This window comes from Nelumbo nucifera, chromosome 1, assembly GCF_055504915.1.
Source record: "Nelumbo nucifera cultivar China Antique chromosome 1, China Antique-T2T, whole genome shotgun sequence".
NCBI classification, from domain to species: Eukaryota; Viridiplantae; Streptophyta; class Magnoliopsida; order Proteales; family Nelumbonaceae; genus Nelumbo; species Nelumbo nucifera.
In genome coordinates, this window is record NC_142649.1 from 9938512 (window position 1) to 9954252 (window position 15741).

The 15741-nt window shown below is 38.2% G+C and overlaps 1 protein-coding gene across 6 annotated transcripts in view; it reads right to left on the bottom strand.

The window, feature by feature from the left end:
* ITPK4 (inositol 1,3,4-trisphosphate 5/6-kinase 4) overlaps nucleotides 1-15741 on the bottom strand; it is a 75556-nt gene that overhangs the window by 4284 nt on the left and 55531 nt on the right. For all 6 annotated transcript variants that reach the window (XM_019200233.2, XM_010279520.3, XM_088894426.1 and 3 more), the window contains 2 exons: nucleotides 15423-15536; nucleotides 8057-8119 (listed from right to left, as the gene is read on the bottom strand). In XM_019200233.2, coding sequence (XP_019055778.1) covers nucleotides 8057-8119; nucleotides 15423-15536 — 177 coding nt within the window. The remainder of the gene's footprint in view (nucleotides 1-8056; nucleotides 8120-15422; nucleotides 15537-15741) is intronic.

Consider the following 15741-nt stretch of genomic DNA (forward strand, 5'->3'; position numbering starts at 1 on the left):
AAAAGGCCCACTCCCAAATTGACTTTGCAAATTGGCAAGACACCAGTAAGTGGAAACCAATCTCTCCCTCCGCTTTGCAAAGAACACACCAATGAGGTGACAAGCAAGTATTGAATCTCTTCTTTTGGAGCAAATCACCAGTGTTGATTCTTTCCAAATAGGCTTCCCAACAAAAACTACCAACCCTAGGAGGAATTCGTTTGCACCAAACCTCATTAATAGGGAAAAGGGGGGTAACAGGACTGGTGGACTGGCTTAAGACTTTAAAGAAGGAAGCACAAGAAAAAGAGCTAGTGGGGGTAGGGGTCCAAATTCTAGAGTCCACCTTAGTGGGGTCTAAAAAGACATTATCAAGAAGTTTGAGGAGGCTCAAAATACTGTCAAGGTTTGAGTCCCTCACAACCCTTCTCAGACCCAGGTTCCACCCAGGTGCAAAACTGGAAGAGGAAGGGGTGATGAAAGAAGATATTGGCTCATTTTTAAAATCAGAAAGAGCAATACAAAGAAGGAAACTGGTCTTTTAGGGGTGCAATCCCCACCCAAGTTTGTTCCCAAAATTTTATGGAGTTGCCTGAATTCAAATCATACCTGATAAGAGGGGAGAAAACTGGTAGCAGATCATGAATGGCTTTCCAAGGAGAAGTGCTTGTGGTCTTAGCTCTGATTCCAACATCCCATCCATTTTGCTCCAGCCCATGTATGCTTGCCACTATTCTAGCCCAAAGCTTCTCCTGCTCCAATGGAAATCTCCACAACCACTTCACCAAAAGAGCCATATTCCTTTTTCTAATGTTCCCAAGCCCCAAACCACCATAGTTTTTGCTCCTGGTCACCACCTCCTAGCTAACTCTATGATCCCTCTTCTCCTCTCCCGGCTCCCAAAGGAAATCTCTCATCATCCTCTCCAACCTGTTAGAAACCTTCATTGGGATTTTGAATACTGATAGGAAATGAATGGGTAAGTTTGTTAGCGTGGCCTTAATCAGTGTAGTCCTTCCACCAAGAGAGAGGTAATTCTTTTTCCAAGAGACAAGTCTCTTTTCAAATCTTTCCACCACCGGGTTTCAGAAGCTCTCTCTCTTAGGGTTATCACCTAATGGCAACCCTAGATAATTCAAAGGCCATCCCGAGACTTCACACCCTAGCACTTCTGCACTCTCCCTAATCTCTCCCTCCATATTCATACCCACTACACAGCTTTTCCCAAAGTTCACCTTCAAGTTTGACATTTGCTCAAAGAGTTGTATCACCAGTTTCATGTTCCTGATGAAACTCACATTACCTCCTTCACAGAACAAAATCATATCATCAACAAACTATAAGTGAGTGAGGGGTGTTTCCTCCCTTCCAACTCTCCAACCTCTGATAAATCACCTAGAGTCTACTCTATGAATCAAATTCCCCAAAACATCAGCAATTAGTATGAACTAGAAAGGAGATAGAGGGTTTCCTTGTCTTATACCTCTAATGGCTGGAAAGAAATCTACCACTGTCCCATTCACTGGCACTGAATGATGACAATTCCGAACACAACCCATGATCCATTTGCACCATTTAGCTCCAAACCCAAATTTAGTCATAACTTTCCTCAAGAATTCCCAATCCACCAAGTCATAAGCCTTTTCCAGGTCCAACTTACAAACCACCCCCTTCTTTTTCTTATTGTCTTCTCCAACTTCTTAGCTGCACTAGCTGGAATAAAGGAGAGAGACAACAAGTAGGTAGGAAGAGAAGACAAAACACTTTTTAAAAGCTTAAGTTTCCCTCCCTTTGATAGATACCTCGATTTCCAAGAGGCAAGTTTCCTTTCCATTCTTTCCATCACCGGGTCCCAAATCTTCTTAGAAGTACGCTTTTCCCCAAGCAGCATCCCCAAGTACTTTGATGGCAATTTTCCAACCTTGCATCCTACAATATATGCCGATACTTCCAAATTTGGACCACTCCCCACTGCCATTAGCTCACTTTTATGCATATTGAATTTCAGGCCAGAGACCACTTCAAACCAAATCAAAATCATTCTGATTTTTTCCACTTGATTTTCTGCCGCATTGACAAAGAAGAGAGTATCATCAGCATACTGTAGCACTGCTACCTCCACTTCTTGACCCACCTTGAAGCCTTTGAGTAATCCTCCTTCCACTGTCTTATTCACCATCATACTTACGGCTTCTGATACACAGATAAATAGCAAGGGAGAGAGGGGGTCACCTTGCCGTAGACCCCTTGAGCTCTGAAATCTGCCTTCTGAAATTTGCTAAAATGTATTGAACGTATCTTGAAGTTAGAAACTAAACTTGCCAAGAGCAGTATCATTGGGGTGAACTTGGAAGGGGGCATTATTGGAAGATATGCTAAAATCTTGAGGTGTTTGGTGATAGAGTGGCCTATAGAAATATTTAGGTCTTTCTCTAGGAGGAAATCACAAATCAAGCATTTCAGAAATTTTGTCCTAGATGTAAATCAGTCCTCAAAAATTAGGTGTAAATTTGAAAATTAGAGAGAAAAAGGAAGAAGAAAAGTAAGAGTAGTAGTACAAGAGAAGAAGATGACAAAAAGAGGAGGAAGAAGAAGAAAGGTTCGAATTATTCTCCCCTTTCTTCTCTAGTCCTTTTTATTAAGAATTAATGTTAATGTAATTACAAGTATGCCCTTAAGTGGGCAGCCAGCTAGGTAGTAACATAAAGAGATCAAACAAAAAGAAATAACAGGCCCATTAAGAGAGGCCCATTAGCTAACAAGAAAAAGAAAAGATATTACAAGAGAAGATAGTAGGACCCATTCGGCCCAGTCTCTTTACAGTCCATGATATAGTCTACAAAAGCAGAACCTATACAATTGGGATAAGGATTTGATGATGATGATGATAGATTGTTTAAGAAATTGGTTGCTTGGAAGAAAAATCATGCATCTTTGGAGAGTAGAATAACACTAATAAAGTCCACATTTGCCAAATTGCCTACTTACTATCTCCTGGTTTTCAAAATCCTACTCATAGTATCCAAAAGACTATTTGATCTAATGGTCTATGGTACGCGAGAGTAAGGTGGTTCGGATATGGGGAGGTTGGTATTTAGGAATTCCTCCTTGTTAGACAAGTAGTTGTGGAGTTCCATTTTGGACTCAAACAAATTAAGGTATGTTATAATCGAAAGCATAATGGGTGGGATGTGAGTTTGAATGTCATAGCATTAGCATCTTTGGCCTCTTGGAAAGCTATCTCCTCCCTTATTTATTTATTTTCAACTAAATGTATATGATGTTCTTTGTGAAATAAAATTAGAAAGATTAGATTCTAAGAAGATATGGTGGGGCATGGGGGTAGATGCCTCCAAGGGACAAATGTCTTTGCCAAAGGTTAGGTCCAACATTGCATGGACTCTCCTAAATGGATGAGGTGTTCATGTTAGACATGTATCAGAGTCCAACACTTACATGTAATATTTCCTTTTTATCTCCTAGCTTATTTGACAGAAATTAATAGTTACTATAGAAGATGAATACTATTTCTTATATAAAATGAATTCAAAACATATAAGCAACTTTAGTGGTATATGATTTTCCACGTATGTTTCTGAGAGTCATATTGTGCCCACGGATGGCAAATTTCCCCATTTCCCCGATCCTCGTGGGGATCCACCCTGAATGGGGAGGGGGTGGGGATGATTTCCCCCCCGTGGGGATGGGGATGGGGAAATTTTCATCCCCATTGGCGGGGACGGGGCAGGGATGAGGAGAGCACTCCCCACCCCACGGGGACCCCAATCCCTTACCCCGTAGGATCCCCACTAATATATATGTATATATGTACGCATACATTTATATATATATATATTAAAATATGCTTGAATATGCTTGAATCTTTTCTAATAGGATTGTAAATTTTAATGATTTTATATTTATTTATTTTAAATAAAATAAAAAACAAAAACAAAATGGTTGACATTATAAAACATCACAGGGAGTGGGATCCCTGCGGGGATGGGGATAACCATGTCCCCGTTAGCGAGGACGGGGGTGTGGAGAGGCTCCCCGTCCCTGCCCCGCCCCATTGTCATTCCTATTCGTCGCCTTATCAAGTGAGGCACTTGGACATGCACTAGGTTACTCCCATGTCCATTTCCATGCCATACTAGTTAGGCTCGTATCCAGTCCATCCCTCCCAAGACTCCAAATAACTGAGATCACTATTGGACAATGCCTTTTACTACAAAAAGAAGAGTTTAGAAGAGATTGATGCTTTGTATTATTTCCTATTTGATCTATAATGATCCTGTTATCAACCAAAAACTACCTAGAGGCAAGACATGAAAGGACAAGCAATACTATTTTACAAGGTACATGCTATTTTTAATACTGTTAGTATTACTAATCTCCTCTCCATTAGCGTCCTCTACATGTTCATTTAATAATTTTTCAAAATAGTTTTTTCATCTTTGTTTGATTTTCTCATCTTTAACCAAGACTCTTTAATCATCCTCTTTAATGCACCTAGCATGGTTTAATTCTCTGCCTTTCCTTTTTTTATTTATCAGTAACTAAGAGCATTAATTCATTAATATAAACAAATGGCGTACCACATTAGTTATTTGTATTATTACTTCTATAATGGAATTTAAATTGATAGAACTCTCTTTAAAAGTGATAATTTTTATTAATTTGTATTATTATTAAATAGAATGTAAATAGATTCTAATTTTTGTGATGATTTATTAATTAATTTTAAATTTTATAATGAACAATTTTAAAATATGATTATTTTTTATTAATGTTTTTATTATATAAATTAAACTTTGTTCATAATTATACATTTTAATTCATATTTATAATTAAATGAAAGTATATTAAATGGATTTTAAATTACAATTTTTTAGTTTGAAATGAAATTTAAATGGATAGTAATTATTTACATTTCAAGTATTAAAAATTTTATTGTTGAGTGGAGTACATGACATATATATAGCATAAAAGTTTAGGTCTTTTAATCAAATATTAAGAGAACTTGAAAGATTTTATGAGATTCAAGAGGACTAGGGAAGGTTGGGTTGGGTTGGGTTAGGGTTGGGGGTTCAAAACCTTGGGTTAAGCTAGGGTTAACTTCAACCCAACCTAACCCGGCCTGAGTTGCACCTGTACTCCTGAGCACAAGAAGGTGTAAGCCTCCTCAAGAGGAGGATGAGGAAGGACTTATTTTTCTTGTTTTCTTTTGATGAAAGATGCCTTGTATATAAGAAGAATGTGGATGTATAAAGTTGTCTAAAAGGATGATCTTGCCTTGCTTTGGTAGGACGCCCTAGCACAAGAAACCAAACTGTGTTGCATTAGAAAGGTGTTGGGGGTGAAGCCCCTGACCATGGGGGTCCAAGGAGTAGAGCCCTGGCCAGACTTCCCTTCCCTTCCCTTTTCTTTCTTTTCTTCTTTCTTGCTTTCTTTCTATATGAGTCATGCATGAGACACGAGGCACAAACCTCCAGTATGCCTCATGCAATTAAACTTGTTCATGGGTCGGGCTGGGCCGGGCTTTCACTCTATATTAACAGATTCTTCTAAGGCCCGAGCCCGAGCCCGGCCCTCATAAAAAGCCCGAAGCCAGGGCCTAGGCCCAAGCCCGAAATTTAACCCATGTTGTTACTACTGCTGAAGCGACTGAAGAGAGAGAGAGAAAGAGAGAGATTATAAAGAAAAAAATAAAAAATGTATATATCAAATTATAAATATATATTTCAATAAATATTATATTATTTATATAATATATAAAATACATATTATGTATTTTATAAAATATATAATGCTGAGTCGGGCCGGGCTTTTTTGAAAAATCCTGAGCCCGGCCCAAAACACAATAGGGCTTACTGTGTTAGGCCCACGGGCCTAATTACATGACCAAGCCCGACCGGGGTGCGGGCTGGACCAGGCCGGGCCATCGGGCTACCCATCCCATGAACAGGTCTACATGCAATAAGGGTTTAAGGTGTATGCCTCAAGGCGTTTTAATGGTGTCTCACTTGGAGGCAAATGTCTCCCATGCCCTCTAAAACATTAGTTATGATTGCCTAGTTGTGATGACAGCTTTAGTTTTCTTTGTTGAGTCCAGTGGTTGAGGATTGCAACAAGAAACAGCTTAAACAGCTGCTATTAAACAACAATTTACAAACATGATTATATCACCCTACTTGGATCAGATACAGGCAGCACACTACTGTTCAGAAAATTAATTCGCATCAACCAAGAAACTAGACTTTTGATCTTTGACACACTCCAAAGAGTAGCCTGTAAACCAACATGCAGAAATTGCCCAGAGTTGTTAAAACTCACCTATGAGCATGATAGGATGAGATACTCTGGGTTCTTTTGTCATCTCTCACATCACAGAACCACTCCTTCATCGCATACACCCTATGGCTATCTAAAACACTTCAGATCTGCACACTGGAAGCTTTTACACCATCATCGAAGTGAACATGACATACCAAAAAAACAAGTCTTTCTCTCACGGTCATGAAAAAATAAATAACATCAAGCCTTGTCTTTGATCTGTAGAAATTGATAAATCTCTCCACTGGTTGTTCAAATTAGCAAGTAATGCAGAAAAAAAGAATAGAAGAGTGAACAGTTTTAATGATATCTATGGCAGATAATGCTCTGCTACTATATTACCTATCATAAATTAGGGAGAGAGACAGAGAGAGAGAGAGCAACAAACTGTTGACAATATCAAGGTTTTTAGAAACGAACCGGAAACAGAACCGGTCAGGGGACTGGTTTCCGGTTAAGTGGTTCAACCGTCCGGGTCGAATGGTTCGACCCGTGATGTCATAATAAATTAAAAATAAAAAATATATTTATAAATAATAAAAAATTAAATAAAATTAAATAAAAACAGAAAAAATTACAGAAAATAAAACTAGATCATCCTATATCCATAAAATGAGAATCTGAGACTGAATTCAATTAGATTTACTCTGGAAATCCTCACCACCATCTCTAACTCCAAAGATTGCATGAAAAAGAACTAGAGGTAATCCGATGCCAAGTGACAAAAGAAGGTGAATCACAGCATGTGTGCGGATGAGCTCAACAATGGTCACGATGACCAAGATTCCAATGCCAAGGACTAAGCTCTCAATTAAATCGGCGATGGAAACCAACGGGGCAATGACAGGAAGCAACAGAAAATTAGTCAAGCTTGTAATCTGTATCGCCGGAGGGAACCAGAATCTATCCAGTTTCGAAATTGCCACCACCGTCAATAAGGTCCCAAACACCAAAAGTCTTTGCAAGAGGCTCAGAAAGATCATGGCCCAGACAGTGAGAGCATAAGAAAACCAGAAACTCTGCAAGTTTCTGATGGTTCGCACTGCAGCAGCTTCTGGGCTAATTAGGGCTGCAAATTTTCTGCGTTTTTGAGCTATGAATTCCTTGACATGCTCAAGCTTGGCTATCACTGCCCCCGCCATGGACCTGCTGCAAAATCAACGCTGGCAGGTGGTCTGTTGGGTGTGAGGGCTGAGAGGAGGGAAGGTTAGAACAAAAATGGGGTCGTTCTAACCCTAAGCATTCGTAAGATTTGGGATCAGGGATATGGGAGTCATTTTATTTTTTGTTTTTTATTTTATAGTTCAGCAAAAATAAAAAATGATAACCCGCAAACCGCTGCCCAGGTCAAACGGTTTAGCAGTTCAACTGTCTGGGTCAGCGGTTTTCTGACTTTTTCAATGGTTTTTAAGGAATCCCCGGTTTACAGTATAACCAGATCCGGGGGCTCAGTTACCAGTTTTCCAGTCCAATCATCCGGTCCGGTCCGGTTTTGAAAACCATGGATAATATGATGCTGCAGCAGCACCTCACACAATGGATTTTATCTGAGAATATTAAAAGGTAGAGCAATTACCAAACTACCCCTATATCCTATATACTTCAGATTTACAACAATATCCAATTTTCAGTTGACACATCTCAAGATGAAAATCAAAATAAAATGAAAGAAAAGCAATATGATAAAATAGTAATAGATATTGACACAAGGAAGAAACAGGAGTATTATCATGTTTTTTACCTGAATAATAGCTGGAAGAGGGACACTCAAGTTTCTAAAATCTTCAGCTCTGAAGACAATTGCCTGTAACAAAGGGATAAATATGATTTCCACAAAAGAAAATCAAAGATATGTATACTGTACTACTTTGATACAGTAAGTGGATTCCATACAAACAGGTATAGAGAGAGAGAGAGAGAGAGAGATTCAGCCACTAGAAACACATTATGCATCATTGATACACATTTTTCAATTTGGCAGACACGTATCAACTGATTACAGATCATAGTGCAAATAACTGAAAATTTCAGAAAAGTGGGAGCAAATATCTATATCTATCTATCTAGGCATATATAACAAGAGGGAAAAGGTGTCTTCAGATACTCATTTAGATTTCTTGCGTAGATGAGCTCTTGGACATCACCCACTTGGATCCATTGGCCAATGTAGACTGTTGACCAGAGGAGGCAATCTTGATTGCCCATGTTCAATGCCTAATCTACATTTGCTCTATGAACCACCATGTTGGACTTTGGTGACATCTACTCAGCACAGGAGTTTCCTCAAGGGAGACTCTTCCTCCTGAAACAGAAATGGGGTGGGGAAGGGAGAGAATCTATATCTATATCTATATCTATATCTATATATTAAAGCGCAATGTGCTGAGCTGGCACATTCTTACACTGAGGTTGCTTTGGAAGCGCACATTTCTGCTCTGTGGTTGCTTCAGGAGCTCACCTTGGTGCGTTCTCATTTTTTGAGATTTTTCATTTTTTTGTTTGGGTTTCCATCCACGTTCCTCTTATAGGGAGACGTGCAAAAGTAATGAGAAACACTTTCTGTCACATCCAATTAAAATCAAGCAGCCACCCTCCCACTTCTTTCTCGTTTCTTATTCCCTCTCCCTACACAGCACCGAGCCAGCCGCTTCTGGGTAAGCAGCAGAAGGAACAAAAATGGTAATCTCAATTCTCATGGTATCAGCTGAAAGTAGCAACCAGCTGCTGAACCCATACTGACCAGATATGGCTATGCCTGTACTCATGCCTTATAAGAACCAGATCACCGTCTCAGCGATAATGTATCCATCAGGAAATTGCTTTTCAAGCTTGGAGAAGGAAGGTTTTCAGATGATCATCAACAACCAAGCGACTAGAGCATGAACTTTCAATACCCACTTGCTATTTCCCTCAACCCAACAATAGCTTTATGAGAATTCCATCAATTTGCTACCTTGTCAAACTCCCATGAATTGCTTAAGTAATGGGATTGTACATGGATGGTGTAAATTTAATGTGTACCTGTACTAAGGAAGTCATTCTTTGTTTCTCAAAGAACCCTAATAAACTCATTCAGAGGTTCGTTTGTTGGAGCTTCTATTTTCATTCAATGGTAGTTATCATATTATTATTTTAATTCCTTTGTGAACTGTTTTTTGCTGGTAACAGCAGTGGAACCAGAGGTGTGGTGAGAAAAAGAAAGGGGAGAAAGAGAGGATTTGATGGTTTGGGTGGGCAAGATATTAAAACAAACGAATTTTATTTTTTTTAGAGTCCAGATTGACGTTAAAGTCTGGGCTCCGTTAAGGTGTTAATTTTTGGTTTCAAGTGAATGAAAGACATGTTCAAATGGGACAGAAAATTTTCTATCCCCCGGGGACAAACAATGTGAGCTCCCGTTTTTAACTTTTTTAATTTTTCAAAAAATAAAATCCGGGTTCTTTTTGCGTTTCTTCCATAAAAGATAAATGACTCACACGGAACACAGAGCAGATTTTTGGGTTCTAGGTTCATGCTTTGACCTATTAGATGGTTCTTTAAATAGATTGTTCTGGGATAACACTTCATTTTATTCTCCTCGATTTTCTTTTGAGATATTCATTTTATTCTTTGAAAGTAAGCTTTCTTGAGGATGCAAAAACGTCACTCCTGTAATTATTATTATATTATTTAATAATATGATATTAAACAATAATATCATATAATAATAATAGTAATAGTAATAATAATTATAATTATAATAACGATATATAATCTTAAAAAAGCAAAAATAATATAATATAGTGATAACAACAATAACAACAACAACAACAATATAATAATAATAATAATACAATATTTTTGTTGTAACCTCAACAACACTGATGAGGTAGTTAGAATGATTCAACATTATTTTAATCATTTAGAGCTTAATTGAATTTATCTTTTATGTGAATATTAGTGAACTACATTAACTTTCTTTCCATAAATTATGTTATTTATGATTATTTTCTTAAACCATGCAATTGATTTTGCTTTTGGCCATTCTTATTATAATTTATTTTAGTGTTTTGTCAAATTGATTGAACCTTTTCTTTTAGATTTTTTAAGTTGTTTGTAAGTTTTTATTATTTCACTCTTGATTAACAAAACTATGACTAAATGCTCTTTCCATTCTAGATCCCGCCTTATATATCAAGGCTCAATTACAAGTATCAGTATAACTAACTGAGGTCTCTTTTGTAACAACTTATGACAAGGGAGCCACTGACATGGCACACAAAAGATTCTTCTTTTGTCGAACATGCGGGTGATGGGAATTGGTGTTGGGCCTTCTCCTGCCTAAGCTGGGCTGCTCCTAACAGTTCCTCCCTATTGAATTTGACCAGCCCATTCAATTAATGCTTCTGTATGACCCCATTTCCCTTTCACGCCCAGCAAAAGTCCACAATTTGAGTGTGCTCTGTCTAGGCCCCTTCTTCAGTAAACCTCGGGAGTGATTGGGTGACAATGATGTTGGGCCCAACTGCTTTCTTGAGGAGAGATACTGGGTGCAACTTGGACGCAGCTGGTATCTCCAGCCTATAGGCAACCTTGCCTACCTTCTAGAATACCTTTAAGGGGCCAAAGTATTGAGGTGCTAGTTTATTCTAGGCCCTACGAGAAACAGAAACCTGCTGATATGGCTGCAACCTGAGGTAAGCAAAGTCACCAACATGAAACTCAATGTGCCAATGATGCGAGTCATAGTGGGCCTTCACCTTTTGTTGGGTCTTTTCCAAGTTCCTGAGGGTATGTAGGACTTCACAGACTAGGAGAAGGGCTTCCATTGAGGCCACAACCATAGAACCTCCTTCATAGGGTAGAATAGGGGGGTGGGAGGATTCATGCCATATAGAGCTTTGAATGGGGTTATCCCTATAACAAAATGGAATGTAGTATTGTACTAATACTCTGCCCAGGGTGACCAATGGGCCCACTGGAAAGGCTTCTCACTTGCAAAACACCTCAGGTATGTTTCCAGGCAGCAGTTTAGAACCTCAGTCTGTCCATCTGACCAGGGATGGTAGCTGAATAGCTGGTGGATCTATTCAACTGAGTCCCTTGTAATCTGAAGTTCAAGTACTCCCTCTAGAACTGAGTGAGGAAAGAGGAATCTTGATCTGAAACAATAGAATGGGGGTGCCATGCAACTTGGCCGGCCTGAGGGAATTTGAGAGATGTACTTCTGTTCTTGGCACAACACATTCGACCACATATTACTGGACATCCCTTTGCATGCTTGGCCAATAGTAGTGACTTGCAAGGCACTTGAGTATGAAACTCCTAAATGGCCCCCTATTGTGGAATCATGGAATAACTTCAATAGATTAGGAAGATGGGCCGACACCTCAGGCTGTTATGGGGGTTCCTCGCTTGGAGGCACACCTCCAGGTGTACACCTCCCACGCCTTTTAAAACACTGCTTTGTAGTATTTGGGTTTTCTTTCAGGGAGGGTTTAGGAGGTTACAAGGGTATACTTCTAATGTTGATAAAGTATTGGGAACTTATATGTATTTATGGAAGGAAAAGGAGATTCAAGGCTGACAGTTAACTGGTTGCAGGAGAAAGATTCTAGTTTGTGGAAGTTCTCAATTGAAAAAAAGAAAATCAACCAGATTACTCGAAACATGTAAATTCAGGTTCAGTGGGCCAAGAGGTGTGCCAATTCTTTGGCAGATTTTTTGGCCAAACAAGGGGTGGGAAGAGCAAATCTTTTTTGGGCTGTGTTGTAATATGATCCTTATTGTTAGGGAGGGTTAAGTGTTTTTACCCCTCCCTTTATACTGTATCTTTCCTTAATATTTTTTAATAAAAGTTACTGTTATTGATCAAAAAAAAAGGAAAAGAATACTTATATGTTAGAGGGGATCTCTCTACTTCAGATATTTCCCTAGACTTCATCACCTCCTTAGGCCAAGTCAAAAAAGAACCCCTTTAATCTAGCAAATACATTTGAGACCAAAACATTTCGATTACTTTTTTTTAACTCTTGAACCTTCTAACTATGAGATTAGCGTTCCTGAACTCCAAGAGATTCTTAGATTCATCATTAATTCTTTCCAATTCCAGAACTATTTCTTCTCAAACAGCTGACCTGCAAGTTGCAACCATATCTTCGCTCTATTGATGTTTGTATTTGGGTTTTCATTCAGGGAGGGCGTTGGAGGTTGCAGGGGTATACTTGTAATGTTGATAAACTTTTAGGGACTTATATGCATTTATGGAAGGAAAAGGGGCTTGTCTGCAATTCTAATATAATTGGATCTTTTGCTTATTTAAGCCATTGGTTGTTTGTGGTTAGAGTTGAGTGAGAGTGAACATTTTGTTGTGAGACTGTAGAGTGTAGAGACTAGAGAGATCATCCATGTATCTCCTACTCTCATAGTAGATAGTTTTCTCTCTCTTCCCATGGATGTAGGCTACCAAGCCGAACCACATTAAATCTTGGTGCTTTCTCTCTTTCTTCTTCCTATTTTCTTCTTGGCTTACCATCTTCTTTTCTGTTCTTTGACATGGTATTATAAAATGTTTATTGCGGGAATCAGTTAGGTAAACTAAGGAGGCCTAGCAATCGAGTTACTGTTCACGGATACCATTCACATTACTATTCAATAAGGAACATTTGTGAGCATTTTTCATTATTATTCTGGAGTTTTTCTAGGCTCCTAAAGGAGTGATATTGCTTCTCATTGGTTTTGTCAAAAGCTAGGAAAAACTTACATGGGATTTTGTTCCAGAGTTCAGGTTGTTTTTATATGATAAAGAAGATTAAATGGTCATTTGTGCAAAGAAATCTGAACTGGTTGATAAATAGGGTGTTTTCTAGTTCTTATTTTAACACCATTAAAGCCTTTTTTTTTTGGATTTCCTCTTTCTAGCTCTTTGGAAGGACACCATCTCCAGAAGGATTTATATTTGTTCTCCTTGTCTTGTGGGTTATGCTCCTTAGCATCTGCACTAGTTCACATCTTTAAGCAAATTCTGGTTTTTATGTTGCATATCATCTGTTTGATTAATTGTCTTAAAAGCTGACTGTTGGTCATTTGGTTAAGTTTGGTATTTTCTTTGGGAGTTGTAATTTTACAAAGATTTGTCATAGAAGTTCTGCAGATTCTCTGATCTATTGATCTATTTATGATTATCTGTACCAGCATGTGAAATTAGATCTCAAGGTGACTATTTGATGTTTGAGAAACCGTCTCAATAGTGCAAAATTTCTACAATGATTCTCTGTTGTCATGATCAGTTCTTGTATGATCCTGTTTGTGATTTAATTTGGTATTTGGAATATTCAGGTGAACTTTGGGTTATTATAATCCGTCAATATTTGTGTTGTTCAAAGAAAATACAAAGGAAGGTGACCACCAATCACATAAGAGAAGAACAAAAACCTATGACTCCAAAAGGCCAAAACTAGTCTCTGAAAAACCAACACAATCAACCACACTACACAACACAACAAACAACATAAAAAAAAAAAAATACAAAAACAAAAACAAACAAACAAAAAGCAAAATAGAAAAAAACCTCTCTAGCAAAAAGACTCAACTCTCTGCAAAATAGAAAAGCACCTTCTTAGTAGGTCCTATATTCCAAACAAACCCCCGTCCAATCTTTGTAAATACTTTTGACACTTGGATTGTTCGATGAGATTCTGGCTATTGAATCTTCTAACCGCATTAGGCTTCTTCTTCATAACCCTGAAAGCCAACTTTTGACACTTGGTCTGGTGCCAATTCTCCATCACAATGTTTTCAGCAGCGATTCTTTATCATGTTCTGTTTCGGATCATTGAGGAATCTGGTTCAGTTTTCATAATTGACTTTCATTGACCATTTGTAATTCTTTCATCTAGTTTATGGAGTTCATAGTTGGCTTTCTGCTAGCCAACTCCAATTTGGTTCAGTTTTCCAGTTTGCTTTCCGCTGGCCAACCCCAATTTGGTAATTCTATTGGCACTTTTGGTTATCTAGTTGGCTCTTCAGTTCAGTGACTGCAATTGGCCTTTCAATGGATAACTTCAATTCCTTGACATGATATTTGTTGGCTTTCTGTTGGCCAGCTTCAGTGTGGTGATTATTAGATCATGACATGGCTGCACTTTGGCTTTCCAATGCAACCTCATTTCATGCTGTTATCTTATTCAACTTTCAAAAAGCCAACTCTACTTTAACACCTCAAGTTTCGCGGCTGCTGCACTAACAATACACCAATTTTCATGGAGGTTGTTTCACCATCCTTATTTGCAAACTCAAGCCGGTTTTCCCATCTTGAGTTTGAGGGTGTAGAGAAATATATTGTATTTGGTTGTATTTCAGTTTTCTTTCAGGGAGGGTGTTGTAGGTTACAAGGGTATACTTGTAATGATGAAAAACTTTTGGGGGCTCATATAATTTATTGAAGGAAGAGGGGCCTGTGTGTAATTCTGATATAATTGGGTCTTTTGCTTATTGAAGCCATTGGTTATGTATGATTAGGGTTGAGTGAGAGTGGACATTTTTTTTGTGAGACTGTAGAGTGGTCAGCCATTTTCCCTCTCTTCCCGTGGATGTAGGCCACCGAGCCAAACCACATTAAATCTTAGTACTTTCTTTCTTCTTCCTATTTTCTTCTTTGTTTACTATTTTCTTGTCTGCTCATCGAAAACCATGAGCTCCCCCACTTCCTTTTCTTCCCTCAGCCTACCTATAGCACAAGCCACTAATACAAGTCTGCAAGTACATTGGCTGCTTTTATGCACCGTATGGGCTATTCAAATTATTGGCTAAAAATCTAGCTTCCTTAATGTACCATTGAAATTCCAATGGAGTGTCAGCCCCTCTCCTCATCTATAATCACAACTTGTGAGACACCTCCCACCTCCAGTTAAGGAGGATGTAAAGAAGTGACTAGTCCCAGTCCATTCGGTAAAGACAACCATTTCACTTAATAACATGCATATAGTAAGAAAGATAAGACAAACAAGTGGAGCATGCTCAATATTAAGACAACCAGTTACTTGAACTTCAAAAAATGAAAACGAGGAGATTTCATATTCATAAAACCAGATTCCAAAACATACAGGAAACATGGAAAAAGTCAATACCATACTATGGGCATCAGTTACACCACAAGCAACTTGAGGTTTCGCAATACATGGAAGACATAGTTTGGCTTCAGAAAGCTGTTCTGCTAAACTATGATCATTAAAATGATCAACCTGCAGATTAAAGCACGTATAAGTATAAGAAAAAGCAGATAACTCATTCATCAATGCACCTACACATACAGAGCCACATATATTAATAGAAAGTAGGAAACAAGCATTAAATATTGTTTAACAAGTTGCAATAAAATACATTAAGAAATAAAAATCTCATCAATTACTCTACATAGGACTAAATTCTTAATTTAACTAAAAAAGG